This window comes from Solenopsis invicta, chromosome 4 (assembly GCF_016802725.1).
Source record: "Solenopsis invicta isolate M01_SB chromosome 4, UNIL_Sinv_3.0, whole genome shotgun sequence".
NCBI lineage: Eukaryota > Metazoa > Arthropoda > Insecta > Hymenoptera > Formicidae > Solenopsis > Solenopsis invicta.
This window is the reverse complement of record NC_052667.1, coordinates 27,065,892-27,089,010: the sequence shown is the minus strand read 5'-3', so window position 1 is coordinate 27,089,010 and position 23,119 is coordinate 27,065,892. Positions and strand designations below refer to the sequence as shown.

The 23,119-nt window shown below is 36.3% G+C and overlaps 1 protein-coding gene across 4 annotated transcripts; it reads left to right on the top strand.

Annotated features, from left to right (window-relative positions):
• Window positions 1–5,221: 5,221 nt before the first annotated feature.
• Window positions 5,222–22,987, top strand: LOC105196344 (protein artichoke). Of its 4 annotated transcripts, none has more exons than XM_011162246.3 (9): window positions 5,222–5,431; window positions 17,412–17,685; window positions 18,302–18,618; window positions 19,126–19,709; window positions 19,964–20,306; window positions 20,393–20,758; window positions 20,952–21,125; window positions 21,201–21,414; window positions 21,552–22,987. In XM_011162246.3, the coding sequence occupies exons 2-9, from the start codon at window positions 17,422–17,424 to the stop codon at window positions 21,948–21,950; spliced, it is 2,661 nt and encodes an 886-aa protein (XP_011160548.2). In that variant the 5' UTR covers window positions 5,222–5,431; window positions 17,412–17,421; the 3' UTR covers window positions 21,951–22,987. The 4 variants fall into 4 exon arrangements, with proteins under 4 accessions (XP_011160548.2, XP_011160550.2, XP_011160552.2 ...); XM_011162248.3 differs by having other exon boundaries at window positions 5,223–5,595; XM_011162250.3 differs by lacking the exon at window positions 5,222–5,431 and adding an exon at window positions 5,441–5,595 and having other exon boundaries at window positions 17,415–17,685.
• The last annotated feature ends 132 nt before the right edge of the window (window positions 22,988–23,119 follow it).

Here is a 23,119-nt window from a genome sequence, read left to right as displayed (position 1 = left end):
TTCATATATCGTTAATTCGTTTAAAAGATACTTTCTAATATTTCTTTAGAACCATCCAATGATGCCTACTGCGTTCAGGATTGGAAACGAACTCGTACATTCAATAAACGAATTCGGCGATTGGCGCAAAACGTGTCAGGCAAATCCCTTAACAAATGTGCTGTCGTACGCGCACGATATATCATTATTTGTCAGAGTTTACAAACCGAGACGGTTTCGGTCCATTCTACTTCGTGCAATCAGCAATCTATACGGTGCACTCAGCAGCCGGCGGTAATCTGCGCTTATCTCTTCTCCGCCACCTATGGTTTTGCAATTTAGGCGTATGCAACATGAAATATCGTTGCTACGACGAGTGAACGCGAAGGCGCACGCGGCGATTTCTACCGCATACGCGCGGACTGAAGTCCTTATCGTGTCGGTCTTACGGCGGATCCGGTCGGAATGCACGCTCTGAAATGTAAGCGCGAGATCGAACGTGAAAGAAGAAAAAAAAAGAAGAGAAAGAACCCCGCATAAATTGCAACGTGTGAATGGTATTGATGCGAGCGAGACGTTTGCCTGTGCGTATGCGGTAAAACTTTACGATTGAAAACATGTGCATCCGTCACGAACATGGGGAAAAAAAGTGGTACGTAAAAAAGTTGGTACGTAAAATGATAAAAATAATTTTAACGTAAACTACACCAATTATAATTATGGATGCCTGAAGGCGCACTTTCTTCACGTGTCTATATATATAATATTGTGAAAATAAAAAATTTATATTATCGGCGCTCTTGTATAGTGAGGATTTAAACGCGTTCTGCTTCGCGTGAGGATCGTAAAATCGAAATCAAATTGATGCTCTTGCCGCCACATTCGTCGTTTCGGATAGGGCGATGACAATGACAAGTATCCAAAGTAATTAAATTATTATCGCGGCTTCGCTTTCACCCAGTTTCGTTGACAAGTTTCTCCTTACATATGTAGTAACATAATAATTTATGCCCCGCGTTTTATCATCTCGTTGAAGCGCTGCATTTTAATCAGCTAATAATTTAAGGAAAGCGTACGTTAGAAATATGACGTCCTGGAAATATTTTACTAAAATTGCAATAAATAACATTGAAATGTTACCGAGTCACTTTCAATGAAAATCTCTTTCAATTGACAAACATTTTCAACGTCATTTTATTAAGATTTCAATATGAATTCAGTACAATTGTTGTATGCAAAAAAAGTGCAATCACAACGTATTCAATAAGTGCGGCTACATTATAAATAGTAACAGTCGACATTTGTGTGTTACAACTGAGAGAAAAACTCGATATACTTCAAATTCATACTTGCGTGGGATGGGCGAGTTACGAATGAAGAGACTGGAAACGTGTAGGTTAAGATAAAAATAAATCGCGATTAAATAATATATCGCTAATCACTAATTTGTAAGTTTATCTTGGAAAAAAGAAGCAGCGTGAATGTACCGAAGATAATAATAAAGAAAAAATATGTCTATCTACGAATTGTGCGACATTGCGCAATGCACGACGCAACGTGCCGATTAAATTATCACAAGCGTAAAAAAAAGTTAATAAAAAAACCAAACGTGATAAACACGCGCCAAATCTAAGTTAATACTTCATGTCCTTTCACACAGTTAAAAAAAAAACTGTAAGCTTTTAAATTTATTGATTATTTCTTTTCTTTTTTATGATTAGAGATAAGTAGCATCAAAAATAAATAACAGACTAATAATTCCTCAAATTTTCTCAGAAATTAGCTTCAAATGTAAAACGATAAATAAATTAAATGCATAAACAAAATGAAATAAATGCATTTTTTAAGTCTTAGCATTAAACCATCATTATTAATTTGTGAGACTCTAGATTACGTATCACGAGACAAGGTCAAAATGATTTGCAAGTTCTCCGAATTATAGTGTTACTGGGATCTCAAACCAGCAGGACTATTCTATGGACGCGAGGGAAGTATGGGAGAATGATTTTCTCAGAATCATAAATAAATTGCCTGTCATCGATCGCCATTCCAGCGTCACCGTTGATGCCCTCACTATCGCGCTTTCCTGTTACAATAAAGTTCAGTTTCTCTCATCCTTGCGTAAACGCGGCACGTGCGATTGTTTTTTTCCCCTCTTTTCTTCTGCAAAGAAAAGGGTTCATTAAATATTCGCCGTTCCGTAATACGAGAGCGGAGAGACACATTGCGTTGCGCGGCTGGTAGTTTTGAGGTAGAAAAAACTAATAGCAGATATCGTGCGTAGACCCTCATGTGGAAAGAAATTTACGCAACGTGAATCTAAGGCCACGCTTAGAGGGATCTTTAATATCGCGTGTAATTTTATGAATGTACAGAAAATGTACAGAAATAAGTATGAAAATATTGAAATCCCAAGGCAACGTGCAAAATTCATAGTTCTTCCACTTTCAATGATATCAATTTACTTTTTCCCTATACACGTATATTATAAATATAAAACCGGATTAATATATTGTAAAATTTTCAGTATTAATAATTTCAAATTTTTAAATTACATGGAAAAAATTATTTTATTTTTTTATTATTTTAATTGCTTTACTGGAGAAATTAAGTGAGTAAACTATTAAATAAAAAAAAATGCAATATATTAAACGGTTAAAAATTAATAGCATTGGCCATTGACTAATAAGTTCTCTAATTAAAAAATAAATAGAAGTCATTTAAATTTTTATAATTTTAAAAGTTTACAAATTATGGTCACAGAACGTATTACTTTTCGCTGTTTTTTAAATAGATTTCAGAAAATATTTGAATCATATGAGTATATGAATTTTTGGTATCTTGTTACTCCTAACGATATTACCGTCGACTAAGTGGTATGCACAAATATGAAGCCTTTTATCTGATAAGAACCGTTGGTTCATGATAGCGTGTTTAAACCAGATAAAACCATTTTTTGGTTGGTGATGTAAGACCAACAGAAACTGAATTACAGCTAAGTTATAGTTTCGAAGAAACCTCTTAATGATACGAACATTTTCTAGTATTTCTTCTTTTATCTTTTCGTGTAATTAATTCTTCGTTTTTTTTATCATGCAATAAATAAAGGAGCCTTACTCAAGATATCTTAAAGCAAATAAGAACAGTGTAAGGCTGCGAAATAATTAGTCCATTCCTCTGTTTTATCGAGACATGATAGACAAGAAATTACATCAGAAAGAACGTTTCATGCGGGTGTTTCAAATTCTGTTCACATTCTGCAGATGACAGCATTCACTGAAGATTATAGAATCTACAGATACCGGTCGTATCGACGAACAAACGCAAGACTAATAAATAATTCATAATTATATTTGGTTAAAATATTGTTTTTTTGTTTCATTAAAAATTTGTAGTACAGAAAAAGATAATTATGGTCTGAAGCTATATTATTTTTATAAATTATTCAGAAAATTTATATAAAAATTGAAGTAGCCGATAATGTACGGCACATTTTGTAGGAAGAAACACTAGATGGCACACTGCAGCAGCTCTAATAGGCAAATTAAACCAATAGAATTAAATAAATAATAAAACTATTTAAAATTGTCTCCGAAAATAATTCTCCATTTGTAATCAATAATTATATGCAAACTAAAAAATAATTTTACATAAATAAGTTTTTTTTGTTATTACAATGTTATAATTTTTATTACAAAAAATTTTTACTGCAAAAAATAAAATTAATTATTTCAGAATTATAACTTTGCGACAAGTAAATTTGTTTCTATAGAGAGAATAAAATTATTATTTTTTTTCTATATTAAATAAATGCAATAAATATTGCATAAGTCTGCTTTATAAAAATAATTTGATTTGCAAAAATTATACATTGTACATTAAAAAGATACATAAAATAATAATCTTCTATCTTCAATATTGTGAAAATTCGCGAGCATGTCTTCTATTATCTTTTTATTAATCAAACTATCAATAATTTTTTTTTTTTATTATTACAATAATTTTATATTGAATATAGTACCGCAGACTGTGTGCGACGTAGCAGTCTATTTACGATGACAGCGAAGTCATTATCTTATCTGGCCTATTTTAAGTTTACGTTACCATATCGTGTGCAAATACTAGCTACGCCCAAATAACGTTCGGTACGAGAATCTTTAGGGAGTTTGACTGTAAAAAAAAATAATGTTCTCGTAAATTATTAGAAGAACTTTATTTTAATTGCGTGCACGTGCGCTTCTGAGTTTAATGTCAATATTACATCTTTCAGAATATTTGTGTTCACGCCTTCAGCTCAGATTATTCTTGATTACCTAGGATAACTTCCATATATCATGCTAGTTCCCAACAGATGGCAGATCAATAAATAACTTCTCTCGTTGGCATAGTAAGATTTGTATATTTACTCATAACATACGCTTTGAACATAAAATGTATAAGATTCTAATTATAAAGTATATATAGTTATGTGTAGACAAGCAAGGAAATATCTTATCTCATATAATGGTAGATTACGCTTAATTAGTTTGATAAATAAATAAACAAGGAGTACATATATTGTACACTGGAAAATAAAAATATTTAAATATCGCTTTTGATACGTAATTTTATTGTATTTTTCACGGATTACAAACGTCGAAGCATTTAATCGTGCATTGTGAAATGCATAAAATCCGACGCGTCGTACCTAGCGTCTCTACTGTGTCATTATCTTATCTTTATAAGATTTTAAAAATATACGCGTTATCTTCGCTATAACTTTATATTCTCATATGTATATATAAGATGCATCACTGTCTCTAATGCCCTGAATCCCTGATCGTAATTTCAGAAGAGAACTATCCGAGAACAAGTTCGTCGACCTTTATTCCTCTATCGATTAATGTATCGACTATTACAAACAAATGATCTGATCTTTGTACTCGCAAGCACGCAGCCAATATCTTCCTTTTCAACCTTCCTCACATTGATGATGCTCAGAGAACGTGTGTATCCTGGAATTAAAAAGTATGTCTTCTATTCCGTGTATCTATCCGATTATCTATTCCATTGTCTTTCCGCTCCGAAACCTCAGCCGACCGAAACATCAGTCGTTAAAGTGTCATTCAGAGCCGCAAGTCCGTAAACAGATTCTCGCGCGATCTGTTCAACACACTGCCGCTCATTTACGCTTATTCCCATCGCGTCCACGCACTTCCTTTCAGCTGGACCGCAGCCTCTCGCCGTCGACGCCCACGCAGTCGATCGGCAACCGCGACGCGGTCTCCAACAATTTCTCTCAGCCCGCTCTGGCAAGCCCGAGCTCCGGTTCCTCTGGCGTTCCAGGTGGCGTACCGGTGCTCACCTGCCATATAATTTTTACCTGCGTCTCTCTACTGGATCGGGGACCAGCCGACCAATCGGCGCGCCCGACCCTGGGGCCCCACGCTCGGCGCCCATCTCTCGAGGGAAGGTACGCCTCGAATAGCACGCTCAGCTCGAACTTAGTTCAGAAATTCCGCCGTACGCAATAAACGAACGTGAACCGATTGTCCTGTCTGCGCATATTGCGCCGCGTCATCGTGCGCCTTGCGAGTGGATCGAGTTTTCTTCGTCGACAGCAGTTTTGCGGACCAGGTGAGTGCGACAGAACCAATACGAGACGTCTCTCTCCTGGTCTTCGCTAACGACGCGAAATCGAATGATCGGCAACGCGATCGGTCACTCCGCCAAGATGGCTCCGACCTGCTGCAGTCCCTCGGTGCTCCGAGTTAGAACGTGACGTTTAATCGTTTAGCGCCGGGAATCTTATCTTATCATCCGTTATAAGCCATTTCATTGCGTCGTGATATCCCGACTCTTTTGTTCGCTAAGGTATATCGAATTTATCGGTAATTCACGGTATTTCAATCGTCGCAGCAAACTTTTACCATTTGCCTTCCGTATTTGAGATTGTGCAAAACTTGTCTCTTCCGTTTCGATAATTTGCAATTTTAGATTGTAACGCGCGAACCGATTTCTATGTATGTTTACTGAATTAATCGCCTTACACGCCTTACACGCGCGTGTCAACAGGATAAAACACGCGAGGAATCATGTGCGATCCGCCTTTTCTTGCTAGCAATATTTTTCCACTTACAAAAATTTTAACATTTACGTAATCAAAATATTGAAAATTCTCTGACGTCAGAGCACAAGTGTGGCAAGAAAAAGTAAAAACCCAGATTGTCGGAGTGGAAACTTTCCTCAGAGTGCAGACGTCACGGATTCTCGTTATTTTCAACAATTACGATGATCGTTACATCGATATAAGCCAATGAATCATTATGGGCAACATTAACTCCATATTATTATAACGTTAAAAATTGTTTTAAGTTGCAAGAAATGCATGAAGAAATACCTTCGTTCATATTACACTCCGTCCTTGAAATTGTTTCGCAAAGTCTTTTAATTACACAGAAGCACCTCTTGAGGGTGCTCTTGAGGGTGCGTGAACCGAAACTACGTGAACAAAGAGAACGAATTTGCTAAAGTATCTGAAAATTTAGCCGGCTACAGATATGAAAATAATTTTATTAGACCATCAAAATAATTACGTGGGATGCGCAAGAAGAATATCAAAACTTTTTGCAGCATTGCTCATTACGTTCGAGCGTCCTTCATAATAATTATGATGGTCCAACAAAATTATTTTCAGATCTGTATTGGGATAAATTTTTAGACACTTTGGCAGAAGCATTTTTTCCGTGTAGTGCGTCGAAAGCGAAATTTCCGATCGCCGTAAAATTACAGGATTGGCGGTAAGTGCACTTGAGTCATCCTCATTTCCGATTCCATCCTTCAGGCGCACGGCAACGTGACCTGGAAACCGCTCGTAGTTGCAAATGCAAATTCCGGTCGCGAAGATATCGCGTCGATATCGACGACGCGTCGCGAGCTGGCCGTATCTGTTCTATCGGTGCTCGGAGGCTCGCGCGTTCGCGTATATCGCGCATAGAAATTCGTATGTCGCTCGCTAGTAGTACGCAATTCTGTTGTTGACTGTCGGCAGAATGTCGCGTGTACTCAGTGACCTCATCGTGTATTTTTAGGCGTTATATACGCGACCGTTCAGATCCACGTCGATCGGTCAGAAGAATCTCGGCCAGCTTCAGTCTCAATGACTTTCACGAAGAAACTTTCCACGAGACTCGGGCCCGCGGTGACATGTCGAGCGATAAAATCGGCTCTTTGTAAATTACAGTAACAAACATTGTGATTGTAGGCACAAACGAAATCTGGTATTTTAAAAATATCGCCTTTTGGCCTTATCACTTTTCTGCGTTATCTTAGATACGAAGTGTCTGTATTTTATTAAACGAGGAGTTAGCCCGTGTTTTAAAATTTTATTTTGCTTAACATAAAGCATATTATTTTTCTAATTTATTATTTATATCATTTCCACAATTATTTATTTACATATTTGTTCTACCAATATGTATTTATATAATTGATACCTAAAGTATTCCTTAATCCACGGGATAAATATATAAAACTCGTTCAGACTTAAATAATTTGCTCAATCATTTAAATAAAAATGCGCAAATAAAAATTAATTGTGTAAAAAATATGAAGTAACATCCGTTGCACACGCGTTAACGCAGTAGCGAGTAACCAAAAACAAAGAGTGCTTTCTACTTGCTCCCGATTGCGAAGTAAATGCAATTAATCTAGTCAACTTTTTATCGCTATGAGATATCATTCCGCTCATATTACTGTAGATATCGTAATTAAATGATTTTGAGTTCCCCCATTTTATATTTTCGAAAATGTCATTATGCATTAACATATTATGCAATTATATACTTACATACGAAAGAGTTACAGACGAGAAAATATAAAATCTTCACTTAATGATTGCACTAAAGAAACTGCCATGATTGTCTCATCATTTTAACACATCAGCGTCTAATGCTCGAATACTAGCGAAAAGTAATTTCGTCTGCGTTTATATCACTTGGAGCTTCATTCCAAAAGCTTCTTTTGTCATTGATTGATTGCATTTTAGAGCAGAGGCTCTTGTCTCGCCTGCATCTTTAGTTCTTTATTTTCTGTTAGTCTTAAAAAAATATTATAGTCTAATTACCTGCCAAATCTCGCAAGCGTCTCGCGATGCACTACAATGTACGCGGCACACTTTGATCGGCACTATTATTATTTCGCATCTTACGGATTCTACCATTATGCAATGGCAAGGTCAGTGTCCACTCGAATGATCTATTTTTACATGTAAGAAGCGCGATTCATGCGCCTCCGTCGAGTCTGGTTGTAAAAGCAGACGAGCGCGTGATGACGGTCAAGGTACAAACAAAACATTAAAACTACAGGCTACATCAAACCACCATGTTGCATTCTATATTGCTGTTATTTACTATAACCATTTCTGAACGTTAAATTTTATTACAGAAATCAGAGCTTTTCCTCGCAAATATTTCACATCTAAAGTTAAATTGCTTTGAATAATAATCGTGTTTCTGTCTTAGAGAAAAAAAACTGAATTTAAAATTCATTAAAAATTCATGACTTCTTAGAAAATAAATTAATAACATAAGATGTTTATTTTAGTCATAACATTTTTCTAAACTCGTACATTTGAGAAGCAATCATACAAAACGTTTAAAAAAATGATTGCCAATTTAAAATATTCTTTGGTAGCATTGTCTAGCCGTTAGGCATAGGATCTTCCTCTTGTCTCAATGCTTTCATTTGAACTTCGTTCCGGACGCATAAATCGAATGGAAGAGCCAGTCCGTGCCAGATGTATCGATTTATTCTCTTTGCCACTTTGTCTTTTTTTTTCCAAGGCAAAGAAAGAAGAATACGTACGCGATGTTTCACACAATGCTGCTCGGCAGTAGGCTCTTTGTGAACGTGATGAATAATACGATAAAGAGATTAATACCTGTTTCTTATTATACAACGATAGTTTTTGGATTTTACTAATATTTAGGTGTATCCACATCTTTTCACTTACGCAACTGCTTCTAATACTATTCATAAATGGAAAAGCAAAACAGAAACGATTAGTCGGAAACATTAAATGAGATTCATGAGTCGCACAACCAGGGAATTATATTAAATCAGTGGAATACATGCAAATATTTTTTGTTCTCAATAAGCATGTTCTTCTGACGTTCTTAGTACGAATTAGCAGCGCGATAAACGAAATTTTCGTCTTAAATCCAAACGTGTTCAATGATTTATTCCATTGCGCGATCAACTTCAAAGAATAGATAAAAAATTGTGAAGTTTTGTTTAATTTTCTTTATACGTTCCAATTATTCTCGTTGTGCTCTTTTGCAATTAAAAAAAAAAAACATTCTACGTGACTTTTTTTTCTAATTTTTAATTTGAAAACGTTTCGATTCAATGAGCTGTGACCTGAGTGTCCTCAGAAGTCAGTATCAAAGGACGCTTGAGCGATATTCCCGGAAGATATTTCAGTTCGGTTCACGTACGGTGCAACTATAAAAGGCTACAAATGTGCTTTCGATTCACCGTGAACCATAAGCCAGGACGATGTTCTCAATGCCACGTGACGAGGTGACGAGGTCGGACTATATAAGGATAATGATGATGTTTTAAAAATACAAAGCGCTCGACGCCATTACATTTCCTAATACATAATCCACGAAAAGAGCAATGTCATTTCTGTCGCAACCATTTTTAAAGTGAAAAATAATAATAATAGTTTCTTGGCAACAAATTACTATAATTTAAATGGTTTGTTGGAAATCATGAAGGCGTTGCTTTTCTCCGACAGAAATTTATGTCCCGGACAATGCCAGAGAACAAGGAAATATCAAAAATAATAGATTTCTGTTATCGCAATTCTGCGCTAATTGAAATACAGCTGTAGATAACTAGAGATCGCAACAATACATCGCATGTGCTCTGTGTGTGATACGAAAAATTTTACGAAATATTGTAGTAGGCAATAATATTTACAGCCTGATAAATTTATGTTATACAACAGTATTTTCATAACTTTATATCAATGCATTTTTCGATTGCATAGGTGAAATAATAGCACGTTAAATTTTTATAGAAAAATGATTCAAATGGACTGAAGGGTGGGGGGAGGGGGGGAATCAAGTAATAAAAGTGCATGATAATAATAGACAACGATACAGACTGATATATTTATATACATTATTTATAGATTTATATAAAATCATTGTATTTCTAAACAGCATAGCTGAACAATTGCGCATTCAATTTTTATAAAGTAAAGTAAAATTGAAATTTAGTTAAATTTAACTAAAGAGATACAGCTGGATTAATAAAAACAAATGTGCGCAATTTAAAGATATTCTGCAAAATCACGCAGTTTCAATATTTTGCTTTCCGTGCGGCGCGCGTGGGTGGTTTTTGCGGCGAATCGCATTTAAACCGAGTGAAATATGTATATATTCTCTGTCCTTGGTCTCGGCGTTATTCATAAGCGGATAACCGGGCAGCCTCGTATCGTTCGAATACGTATCGAATACGAAGTATCAAAACGCGCGGTTGCGTCCACTACTTCCATTTCTCTTTCCCTCGCTGCCGAATCATGAAGATCTAGAGGGTCAACGACGTGGCTTGACCTCCAGTGAACAGACGGTTACTGACACAAGGAAATCGTTACGAAGAGAAGCACGAATTGCCTCGGTGCCGATGAGATATCGTCACGGTTGATGATTTCTAGGAATTAAGATTCCCGCGGCAGATGCAGCGGAACTTAATCAAAACTAGACGCTCCCGAGGAGAGTTCATGTGCAAGAAATTCTTGTAAGATATATAAACAATTGTAAAGTAATGGGGGAGATGGGGGGAAAATACGCTGAGAGCTTGTGCCAGCGTAATTTGTGTACAGTGTCGCTTTCTAGAGAGAGTTCATGGGAGTTCAAGAGAAATTGAAAAAAATCTAAAATATACGCAACCGCACCGCCGTTTGCAGTTGCAGGCTGTACCGTTTGTTAACCGTACGCTAAATTACAACACAAGCGCGGCCAGAGACAAAACAAATATACTTTTCGAGTACAGAGTACGAGAGATAAATATACCGATAACATAGTGAGATAAAACACAATATCTTTTGTGATAAAAAGGAAATAGCGACGCTTTCCTCAAGAGTTAAATAACAGGCAAGATAATAACGAGAGAAAATAATGAAAAAAGTGGATAAAAATTATAATCAAAACGTCATTTGGTACGTGAAATTGGATTTTTAAACCAAACCAGCGATAACAATTGAATTAAAGATATCACTCAAGAATCGAAGTCTAAGAAAATATTTGTTTCACACTTTTGCAATATAGTTAGTCTTTGCTATTCTCCTACTCTTTGTTCTATGTGAGTTAAAAATTCTTTATTGTGCTATTCAACGATAATACTTTGATTATGAAAATATACCATGTAATATCACGTTAATATTAATTACAATTAAATAAAAAAAAATGCAATTAACATCTTTATTTACATACTAAAAATAATGGTCAAACAAAATAATTTTAAATATCGTCGTAGTAATTTTATAGTATCCTTCGCAGTATGGCGGAAAAGTTAAATATAAAAATACATCTTTATATGTATATAAAGTAAAATGTAGGAACACATATATCCCCATATGAAAATAAAATAAAATGTAAAAATGCACGTGCCGTCGAATTTATGATGTATCTATAATTATATAGCTTTGCATACGGCTATTAAGCTTTGTAAGGAGACTAAACGAGCAATCTGTCATCGTGTAACTGCTCATGTTACTAATAATTGCAACGGTCGCGCATTGCGTAAGTTCCAATTACGATGCGAGAGGCGTTTACGCGACAAAACAGGAGCATCGCGAAGCATCACGATCGCGGAAAGAAAAATTAAAGATATTCCAGTCTTCATAAAAAGGCGGAGGACTGCGAGCGAAAGGAATGTATTCCTCGCTCAACATTCTCGTTTAATGAGTAAAGCGGTTTTATGACCTGTGCACATTTGACGATATAGAAGCTGCAGGTAATAACAAGCGATAATTATCGTAACCGCTGGCATACTACACCAGTCAACCTATACGCGTGTTTGCAACGGTGAGACGCCGACATTTTATCTACGTCTGGGGTTTCTAGTGTGAAGTCAGATTCTTTGACTACCGCAGTAAAAAAATCATTTAGCCATGCAAACTATTGCGCGTAGATTAATCGCTGTTAAATTATTGATCATTTCTGGTTTCCTTTCGAGTTCATACATGTTCATAAGCGCGAATGGGATTGAATGAGAAATATTTTGTCATTTAATTAACATGTTGAAAATATGAGCGGCATTAGAATAGTCGCGTGTAAGCCTGAGGGAATCACACTCGTTCACCGTGACAAAACGAATGATAGAATGGACGTGTAATTCCTATTTGGAAAGCAAGGTATGCCTCTTCGAGGACGCATGTTCGCATCGTGCTGCAATCGGACACGCTCGCGTACGCCCGACGGAATGTGTCGGATTGAAGGCGTGGGCATTTAAAAAAAAAAAAATATCAGACTGCAAGAACGTTCGTGATACGCAACGTCAATATCTCTTCGCATTTAAAATTGAGACGTGACTTGAATTACGATAGTCGCAACAATAATAATTTCTAAATTGTTATTAGCGGGCACTGTTACGAAAGGAAAAGGAGTTCGATTGATGCCAATATAATTTAATTCCCTCCTGTCAATCGCATTACGATGTATAAAAAAATTTAATTGATTAAGAAAACGCGATAAATAGACGACTTGAATATCGTAAAAAAAAAAATTGTAGGTGAAACAAAAAAATGTTCGAAGAGTTACTTATTTAAATAATGTTTCATGCATGTGGACAACGTATAAATATTGTTACGCTCATTATCGTTTCGAGATAAATAAGATAGATGTTTACGTAATGTATTATTTTCTTGGCATTGCCTCTTTTTCTTCTATATTCAGAGAAATAATTATTTTAAGTATTCATTATTCCTATAATCATTTCTTTATAGACAAGTTCCTGGAGTATTTTAAGATAAATATTAACTTGTATTTTATAGAAAAAGCTAGAAATACTTCAGAAGTACATCCTATAATGTAAAAACGCATCTGTAAAAGTATTTTTGTAATCAGCACCGTTTGTCAGTTAATAGATACTTTTATTTTCATCTTTCTATTTTTATTACACATTAAAGCCTCCTTTTGTTCCAAAAATATTTTCCCAATTCTATTTAAACTCTGCTAGAATTATCTCTATGCGAATCGGTCTAGGTCTAGGTGATACCCCCGCTGTGTTACTCGAAAATAACCCGAGATGTCGAGATTAGCTGGGTCCTTCTTGAATCAAGTTGGTCCGCTGCTCCCCTGGACCCGTCGGCAATTTGCGACTCGAGGGGAGGAGCTGAACACCTGCGCTTGCTTCATTTCAAAACGAGTAATTCTACCTGACTTAAACCGCGTCGAGGAGCCGTCAGTTATCTTCGAGAGATCGAACAAAGACTCCAGATGGAACTCGTGAGTCCTATATTTAGCTTCCGCTTCTTAAATTCACGCGTAAACGCGTATGTTTATTCACTTTACGTTTCGATCTTCCTGTAGATACATTCCACCAGCGACAGCAACCGTCGGACAATCCGCATCTTTTCTTAAGAAATTTCTCCGAGCCATGCAACAAAGAGAAGCACCCATATGGCGCTGAAAAGAACGAAAAGTTTCATGGGGACCGTTCCAGTATCATCTTCTGAATATCTTCTTTCAGTTGATCTCAATGGATCGCGAAGTAGCCGGTGAAAAGGCATGTGCTGCTGGCGTGGATGTCAAGCACAAACATAATTCGCTTAATTCATTGGAGATTATTCTCCATTGAATGATAGAGAATTAGGGTGACATTCCAGGGATGAGGAGGATCTTAGCCTGTCCTTCACTCGATCTTAACTCTGATTAAAAAATGACGCGAATGAATGTCGACAAGCTCTCACGATTCGCACATAGCCCAGCAATAGTTCATGTTGCTGAACGAAATACGTAAATCTCATCTATAGTAACAAAAAAATATCTTTATTGCTATATATTAGATTTTTCCTCATAATTTGTACTCTGGAACTAAACTTTTTAATTTCTGTAACTTTATGTTCCTTGAGTATTGAGAATTTTATGATTAATATAAGTCAAAGGTTTAAAGTCCTAAACAGTATCATGCCATGCTTCTTTCGCTGAATCATAAAAAAAAAAAAAATAATTCCATCTGTCGATCATGTTCCTTCCATCGATGATGTTCCTTCCATCAACAAGACGAGAATCATCTCTCATTGCATCATTGTGCAACACATCGGTTTAAATGTTGTAAATTCTTTGAAACGTAATTAACTAGTAATACCAATAATATTACCTAGTCACGATTATGTTTCAAAATGTTCATTGTGATAAGATTGTCGCGTCGTTCGATTTCGTTTCGATTTCGATTGACATTCCAGTATCGTCTAGTAGTCGAGAACTTCTCGGAACTAGTCTGCGTCTTTCCGACGCGCGAAAATAATTGCCCGATTTCAGTATTTGCAAGTCGTCGCGGCGTTGCTACCGCATACCGATGTATTTCTTATATGCAAGGTACTCGTCGCTAATATCTATTCCTCGTGCTCTTTGCATTTGCATCCCGAAGCTGAAGTCTGCGCCAGGAGATTGTTTACGCGGAAGAGCGCAAGAACGGCAAGATTCTCGTAACAATTCGCGTAAAATCCCGATCCAAGAATGAGCGCACGATCATTTTTGTCCGAATAGCTCCGAGAACGAAATGCGACGCAAATAAATCTGTTCGATATACCTGAACGATGACAATAAGAGCAACGTGATATTCTTCGCCTCCTCACTTGTTATTAATAAATATTTCTAAATTAGCAAATATTGATGACGTATTCTTAATAATTAAAATCAAGTTTTAAATTCGTTATAAGAAAAATTGATTTTAATACAGCAATTTTTTTATGTTGAATTAAATAAATGGAGAACATGGTTGCTCTATAACAATTATTTGACATAAAGGGTAAAGTTTCGTAAAGCTGAGTCAGCGCAAAGTCTTATTTAGCTTACTCATCCTACGCCCTAATTTATGCCTACCTGGAACTTTTCAGCCACTCTGTGACTTCCGCTTACACTCATGATTACAGTGTTTCGTCAGTCACGGATTTTTCAACAAAAATACCGTACAAAGCTTCACGGGCGAATAACATTGAGAACCACGATTGATAAAAATGTACGGTTAGAAAATCAATCTTCGTACTTAAGCCAGTGTCATACAACCCTCGATAAAGAGTACGTGACTGATAAAGGCGTAAATCGATCGAATACACGTAACGCGTACTTGATTGCTAATAACAAAAAAAAAAATGATTCAGCTAAAACTTCAGTGCTTTAGAAATTCATACGTTAACGAATCTGCAGTGAATTTTATTTAAAAAAAATTGAAACCCTTTATTAACGCTTCGCTTAGATGTGCGATATATTATTTCAGAGCCGATCGACTTTCGAGATAATAATCTCCCTTCACAACGGTTACGAAGTTGTTCGTCCCACGTTTACTGCCAAATACGTTCATAACGTTCGTACCGGTGCAAACAGGTTTCTTGTTACTTGTGTAAAAACAATCAAAAACTATTATTCATTATTATGTATACATAATGTTATAATAACATAATAATATTATTGTAATTAAAATAATTTGTGATAACTATTGTAACAATAATTTATTGTGATTATCGACGATCTTCTTCTAGTAAGTTGATGTTTAATACATAATGTGATAAATTATCGATTAGCTTCAACGTTGAAAATGTTGCGTGAAAATGAGTCGCGGAAAAAGAACAAAGTGACGTCTTTTTGACCGATGACGTATTTCTAATATAAAATATTTCCTTATGCCTTTGCGTGTCATTGCATAACAACAATCTCGCAACTTGCATCGCATGTTTAATAATAGCAATTATTACTACTCGTAAGACATTTTTCGATGACTACGGTTTCGTCAACTAGGCCATTCTGAGCTGGATATGTTTTCATCCCCATTTGTCTAAAAGTTCGTACCTATCCATATGTGCCAGAAGTCGCGCCAGTCTGCAAATCGTCACGGTTATCTAACGTCAACGTCTGTAGGTGGGGCAGTAACATTGTGCAGTGCGAACAGCGATGCATCGAGTGCAACGTCATTCGTTAAAATCTCTGACATCGAGAACGAAGCAAGAGTTTGAACTGTTTTCCGAGTTTGTGACGCACGATCACTTCCGATTATCGTTCGAATAGGTAATGATACATTCTTGTACGGAAATTCGATAAAGTCCTTATCATTCGAAAACTTTTTAAGTGAAAATTATTAATCATTAATTCAAAAGAATGTCTCGCAAGTTAAAAAGTTAGTGAGATAAACTCCATCGTCAAAGGCATAATATACGTTACTTCGCACTTGCAGCAAATAAAACTACGTAGCACAGTTAAAGTTCCATTTTGCGCCTGCACAGATGTTAAAATAGCACATCCGCTTTGGCAAAAGAAACCTTAGTTAGCTTAGTGCAACGACTGACGGTACTCCGGAAGAAGTTTGCTCTTATTTCTTTATAGACCGCAAGAGTTTCCGCTCTTGCACTTGATTGCATCGACACGAACGTGACGCCTCGACGCAACACACGATCTCTTGAAAACTTTGATACAGATTGTCGATACATACTACGCTGTAGAGGAATGACGAAGCGTCATTCAACAAAGCATACGTCTGTAGCGTTGTAAATTATGCACCGTTATGCATAAATAATTATGCAAAAAAGAATATAAATTTCATTATTAATGTATAATAAATTGAAATTACAATGTTTGATAAAATAAAATTCGTATTTTTTTAAATATTTGTAACTTGCCCGTTTCGACATTTATGAACTACGTTTCGAGAAGTCAAACAGAATAATGTTTGCTTTGTGGAGTAAATTGGTCAGCAGACGTTATTTGAGAACGGACGAGAAAAAGTCTCACGTTACACGAGGCATCTCAGAACCGATGCATTTTCTATGGTCCGATTAAAAAACTTTTAAAAATCGCACTAAAAATAGATTATTTACATATTTTTTAAATACAAAAATACACTAACTTTTCTCATTAATTAAATTTTCAAGATGTAACAATTCTAAAGATTAAAAAATTGCATTAAATTAATTATTTATTTTAATTAGTTATTTGTACAAAAATGTAAATTATAATACAACTCGAACTTAATTACTCATATAAAAAATTAGAACATGGATGTTGATAAATTATAATAATAAAGAACTCTGGTAACAAATATATAATAGTATGCGCAAATATCTTCGCTAATGCACCTAAACTACCGGCAAGCATCGCACATGACATAATATTATTGTATATAAGATATTCTTGTCTTATTCAATGACGAGGATCAATTATTTTCAGAAGCCATAACATGGAGATCTCAGCAGCTTGGCTGCTGACCATCTTCTTGGCGGTCACTACTATCACGATCGACGCTCATACTACTGCATCACCAACTCCAGCACCATTCACTACGAAAACCGTTCCTACCAGCACAGAGGATGCAACGACCGAAGCCACGAAAACAACGATATCTAAAAACAACTTTATAGATTACGCCAAACCCTTCACGAATATGAAGGATATATTGATGCAGGAAATCAAAACTTTAGACAAAGACGCTTCTGATGATAAGGTAAGAGCGAACTTTTTGTTACGTGTACACGGAAAAACGATTTTGCTAAAGTATCTAAAAATTTAGCTGTTGACACAATGTGAAAATACTTTTGTTGGATCATCAAAATATAAATTAAGTAGTACACTCCAGTTAATTGCGAGAATGTCAAAACTATTAGCAATATTGCTCATCATGATCGAATGTCCTTCATAATTATTTTTACGATCCAACCAAATTATTTTTAGATCGGTATTCAACTAAATTTTTAGATTGCTTAGCAAAACTGTTCCGTATAAAATACTGCGTTGTACAATATTTGTAAGCATCCATAAAGAGATAGATGTGGTCATATCTTTTTATATGAAAGATAGGCAATCGTAAATTTTCTTTTTATATAAAAGATAGCTCCAATCATAAATATGCGAATATACGTAAAAACATTTATCACATATTGACAGATAATAAATTTCTATTGTTTGCATCATAGCAATATACATAAACAATAAATAATAATTATTATCTTATTGGAACATAATTTAAAAGGTCAAACTCTAAAGTGCAATTAGCTTCAATTTGATTTTTTCCACGATACTTAATTAAGTTCTGCTAATTATAACAAAAAATGATTATTTAGATTCAGGAAGAGGTGGCGAAGACTTTTAAAGCCGAGGCGCAGAGAGACACCACGAATTTTCGATTGAAGACGACCCCTAAACCGATCAAAACAATAAAACAAAATGCTATTCTGGAGGAAGGTGAAGAATTACTAGACAAAGATAATTCTGGACCCTACGAGGATCTTAGCGACGAGGAAAGCGATAGCGAAGACGACGACGATTTCGGCGACGAGGAGTACGAGGACGAGGACGTGGACGATGATGAAGAAGTTATGACACAGTGCCCTGATTATTGCAAGTGCGCCGGGCAGTACGCCTCCGCAACGACTGCAACGTATGTTTCTAATCGGATTATTATATAACTGAATAACGTCCCTTGGTGTGACGGTGGATAAAGAGTCCGTAGATAGGACACTTCCTGCTTAGAGCTCAATAATATGACATGGTTCTCTACATTAATAAGAAGTTAATACGGCTCAGATATTCTTGTTGTAGAATTTGTCACTGTTTGTGCAAATGAATGTGCGCAAACACCAATTACACGAGATTATTAAAATATTACGTAAATATAATTATATTTAAACGTAATTATTCGACTATTTTTTTTTACGTTGCGGTGGTTTCCTTTAGGTTTTGCAAGTTTTCTAACTCAGAATTAATTTCAGTTGTAACATTACAATTATTAAATGTCTTCTGCAGAATGATCGAATCTAAATCGATTAAAAAAAATATCAATTATAATTTATCTAATATTCATGATGACAACAATCATATTCAAATAATATTAATAATAATATGTAATTTTTTCATTCATTCCTCATCTTTTACTGTTCATTCTTAGATGCACCAAGCTGGTGAATGAACAGTCCTTCGGGCCAAGTATCGCTCATCTGCGCATCGAGAACGCCGGTGAGATACAACTGGGACCGAACGCCCTGCGGGCTCGCGGTCTTCAGCAATTGGAGTCCATCACCATCGTCGACACGCGCATAGTCGAACTAGACCGCACGGCCTTCAATGGCATCACGTACCTGTTTGCCGTAAACTTGACACGCAACGGTCTGCAGGACATCCACCCGAACACCTTCCAGAATAACACGCAACTCAGCCTGCTTACGATCGCCGGTAATCCGCTTAAGCGCATGCACGACACGAGGCCGACGAAGCATTATCTGCTGCACTCACCCTCGGTCACCGATTTTGATTTCTCGAACAACGAAGTATTACGGTTGAAACGCACCGCCTTTTCCAAGATGCCTCAGCTCAACTTCATCAATCTACGCGGTAACCGGCTAAGAGAGCTCGACGGTATGATCTTCGACTCGTTGGACTCGCTCATGGAAGTAGACCTTTCAGATAATATGCTGAATGAGATCCCGATCGATCTGTTCGTTGACAAATACGTGCAAATTCTTCGCGTTGCTGGTAAGAACGACGGCCACATGTACCACAACATTATTTATCAATAATTAAAAAAAAAAACAAGAATTTGTTAAATCTGATATTTTAATTTCTGCATCTATCTAGATGCAGAAAATAACACAGTATTAAATTAAAATTTTATTAAAAGTGTCTGAATTTAACAGAAATAATACACAACAAATTCAATTTAATTTACAAGTTATAATAATTTTATGGTCGTGGGAACTATAATTAAAAAAAAAGAAAAATATTTTCAGGAAATAATCTATCGACGTTGGCCACTATAAGTTCCTCGAAACTGACAATGCTCGATGCTTCAAGAAACAAGATCAGGATAATTGGCAAAGAGGACCTGGAAGGCGTACCAAGTTTAGACCAATTATACGTCAAGTCGAATAATTTGAAGAGAATTCATCAGCATGCTTTCAGCAAACTCGATCAATTACAATACCTGGATATCAGTGATAACAAGCTGTCCTCGTTAACCGAGCATCACTTCAAGTCCATTTCAAGATTACAAGTTCTGTTGATGAACGACAATCCCGGTTTACAAGTTCTGCCAGTTTTCAAAACTTACGACCTGAAATATAACATATTCAGGTTAGTACATCACTTTGCCGTTTTATTTCAGCATATAAGGAACCAAACAAGTTAATTTGTACGCAATAATCGTTATTATTCAACAGCATCACCCGTTTCGAGTGCGCGAATTGTGGTCTTGTCAGCATCGAGCCAGGCACGTTTGATGAAATGCCGGCGCTGTCTCGGCTGAAGCTTTCGAAGAATCACCTGACCGGCTTGCCCGATGGACTCCTGGATAATCTTTCGTCTCTTCGTGAACTGGATCTGTCCAACAATTACATCGCTACTATCACACCCAATATGTTCCGCGGCGCAATTAATTTGATCAAGCTGAATCTCGCCCGCAATTCGTTGAGGACATTGCAAGTGACGCCGTTCCTAAGCCTTCCAGGACTCTCCAAGTTGGATGTGAGTCGGTGCAATTTGGAGCGCGTCTGGAGCGAAGCCAGAGTGCCGTTGAAGAGTCTTCGGTGAGAAGCTTATAGAAATTTACTGTATATATTCTTCCATGGATTGCATCGCATTTAAGAATAATTTAAAATTCTCTTTTAATAAGATTTGAAGCTTTTCAAATTTCTTGTATTACAAACAAAATTATATTCTATGATAATTTTGCAACATCAAGGTATTCATTGATTAATGCATCTTTCTATTCTTGTTTAGCTATTTGTCAGTTCGCGATAATCTTCTACGACGAATTACCGTCGAGGAACTCAGGGCGACGCCGCATCTCACCGGTCTGGATTTGTCGCACAATCCTCTGGATTGTGACTCCGAATTCACCGAAGCTGTGCAATGGCTCACCGATCACGGCGTTGCACCGACAGAAGTATTTGAGTGAGTATTCAAGTTCGATCACTAAACATGTATAGAATATGTTACATTTTTCAACTTGTTATAATATTTTTACAGGCTTGTCAGTGATAAGTTTGACATTGAAGACATTGACAACTCCATGGACATCAACCAGTGGACAGATTTGGCGAAGGTAGCTTGCGATGGAATCGAGGATGGTCCACCGGCCAGAGCACTTCCTGGCAAAGACACGCACCGGAAAGACATTCGTCTGGATTTCGATATTGTAGAGGATTCCGATCCTTTGAAAAATGAACTTGATAATGGCGAGGTAAGTTGATAATAAATAATGTTTCTCTATATTATTTAATACTTTTTAAAATATTATAATTTTCAATTCTTCAATAATTTACTACATTATTTTCCAAAATGAAATTATAATGTATCATAATGCTGCATTTATCGCAGAAGCTGACCCTCGATCGTGGCATGGAGCGTATTGACGAACCGCGACTCGCGGAGGATCAAGAATATGACGAGGACTTCGCGGTCACCACGGAATATCACACTTGGTACAACTTGAGACCTGGCTTCAAAGTCTGGCTGGTTTCCGGTACCGTTCTGTCCGTTCTGGTAGTCTTCCTGTTGGTAGCGCGCATCGCCTGCTGCTTGGCGAACAAACGAGGACGGGGTCCCGTAATCAGGCCACCCATGATCCTTCGTCAGGGCCTGGTCGACAACAAGAATTGCGGTTTAGTGTACAAACCGCTGCAGGAGGAGATAGCCACGCCTCACATGCCAAAACGAGGTAGCTTCTACTCGAGCAGCGCCTTCCATTACAACAAAATCGTACCGGAGAGTGTATAAGAGAACTTTCCTGATTAATTAAATGGTCAATTACGCGCCGATCGATAATATTGGCCGTGAACGGCATGCCGTCAAAGATCATTTTGCGCGCCATTCTGGCGAATCAAGAGAAGTTCTTCAGACTGTTATTGGGTGAACGATGAAGCCGATGAGGATAATTAGGCACCACTCCTTTGATCATGCAGCTCATGAAATATATATCCGTCAATGTATACATGTATTTTTTTTGTCAGCCAATTGTACATTATTTTTTCAATGAAAAAATAGAAAATTATGAGCATTTAATTCTACCTCCTAGAAATGCTTGCGATTGAAACGCATGTTTCTTCTAGGCTTTGTCGTATTCTCAAAGTTTAAACAAAACACGTGATTAATAAGCGTTTATTGTTATTATATTAACTCAAAGATGCCTGATAGAATAATAGTTACATTATCTTAGAAATATAAACCGCAGTACTGTGTTACAATCACATATAATCGTATATCTTTTTGTAAGAAACAACGAAAAAATTAGATTATTTTTTACAAAAAGTAGAGTTATGAAACATTACAACAACGTACTTATTATTTATAAGCTACAAGTTTGTAAAAGCTTTACTCAATTAAGCAGTGAGTTTCGAAGCGCAATTCAAAGAAAAGCAGTACTGCTTAGAAGCATATTTAATCCAATGAAGATTTTACATGAGAATGTAACTTAATAATAATAGAAATATTACGGAATTTGGGCAAAAGAGTTGTAGCTGGTGAGAGACGAATGAGAGAATTACGTATGACAGATGTAAAATTTTCTACGAAACGGATCGAGAGAGCTCACTGTAGGATGCCCAGTCAGAGTAATATATGCCACTACCATAAAACAATAATTTTTAATTATGAAGCCAATACTCTCGCTCATTGGCGAGAATTCGAAAATTTATGTCGAAGATAATTGTTTTACGTACGTTATGTCGCTGCGTGCGCACAAGCTTTATTATGCTATTATATATTTACGCTGTAAATAATACAAACCGTTTTAATAAAATTTTATTTAGACCAAATTGGAATCTATTTTTTACCTTGACCAAGAATAAATATTAAAAAACGGGCATTAACAATAAAAAAAATTTAATGAAAAAATTACTACAATTCAAAAAGAAAAATATAAATACTTGGTTTATATCACGTTTTGT

Bases quoted from the DNA above. Each gene is read 5' to 3' on its own strand.
- LOC105196344 (XM_011162246.3), top strand. From the start codon at position 17,422: ATGGAGATCTCAGCAGCTTGGCTGCTGACCATCTTCTTGGCGGTCACT. The intron at 19,710-19,963 runs GTAAGAACGACG...AAATATTTTCAG, and splicing joins GCAAATTCTTCGCGTTGCTG to GAAATAATCTATCGACGTTG. The intron at 20,759-20,951 runs GTGAGAAGCTTA...ATTCTTGTTTAG, and splicing joins GTGCCGTTGAAGAGTCTTCG to CTATTTGTCAGTTCGCGATA.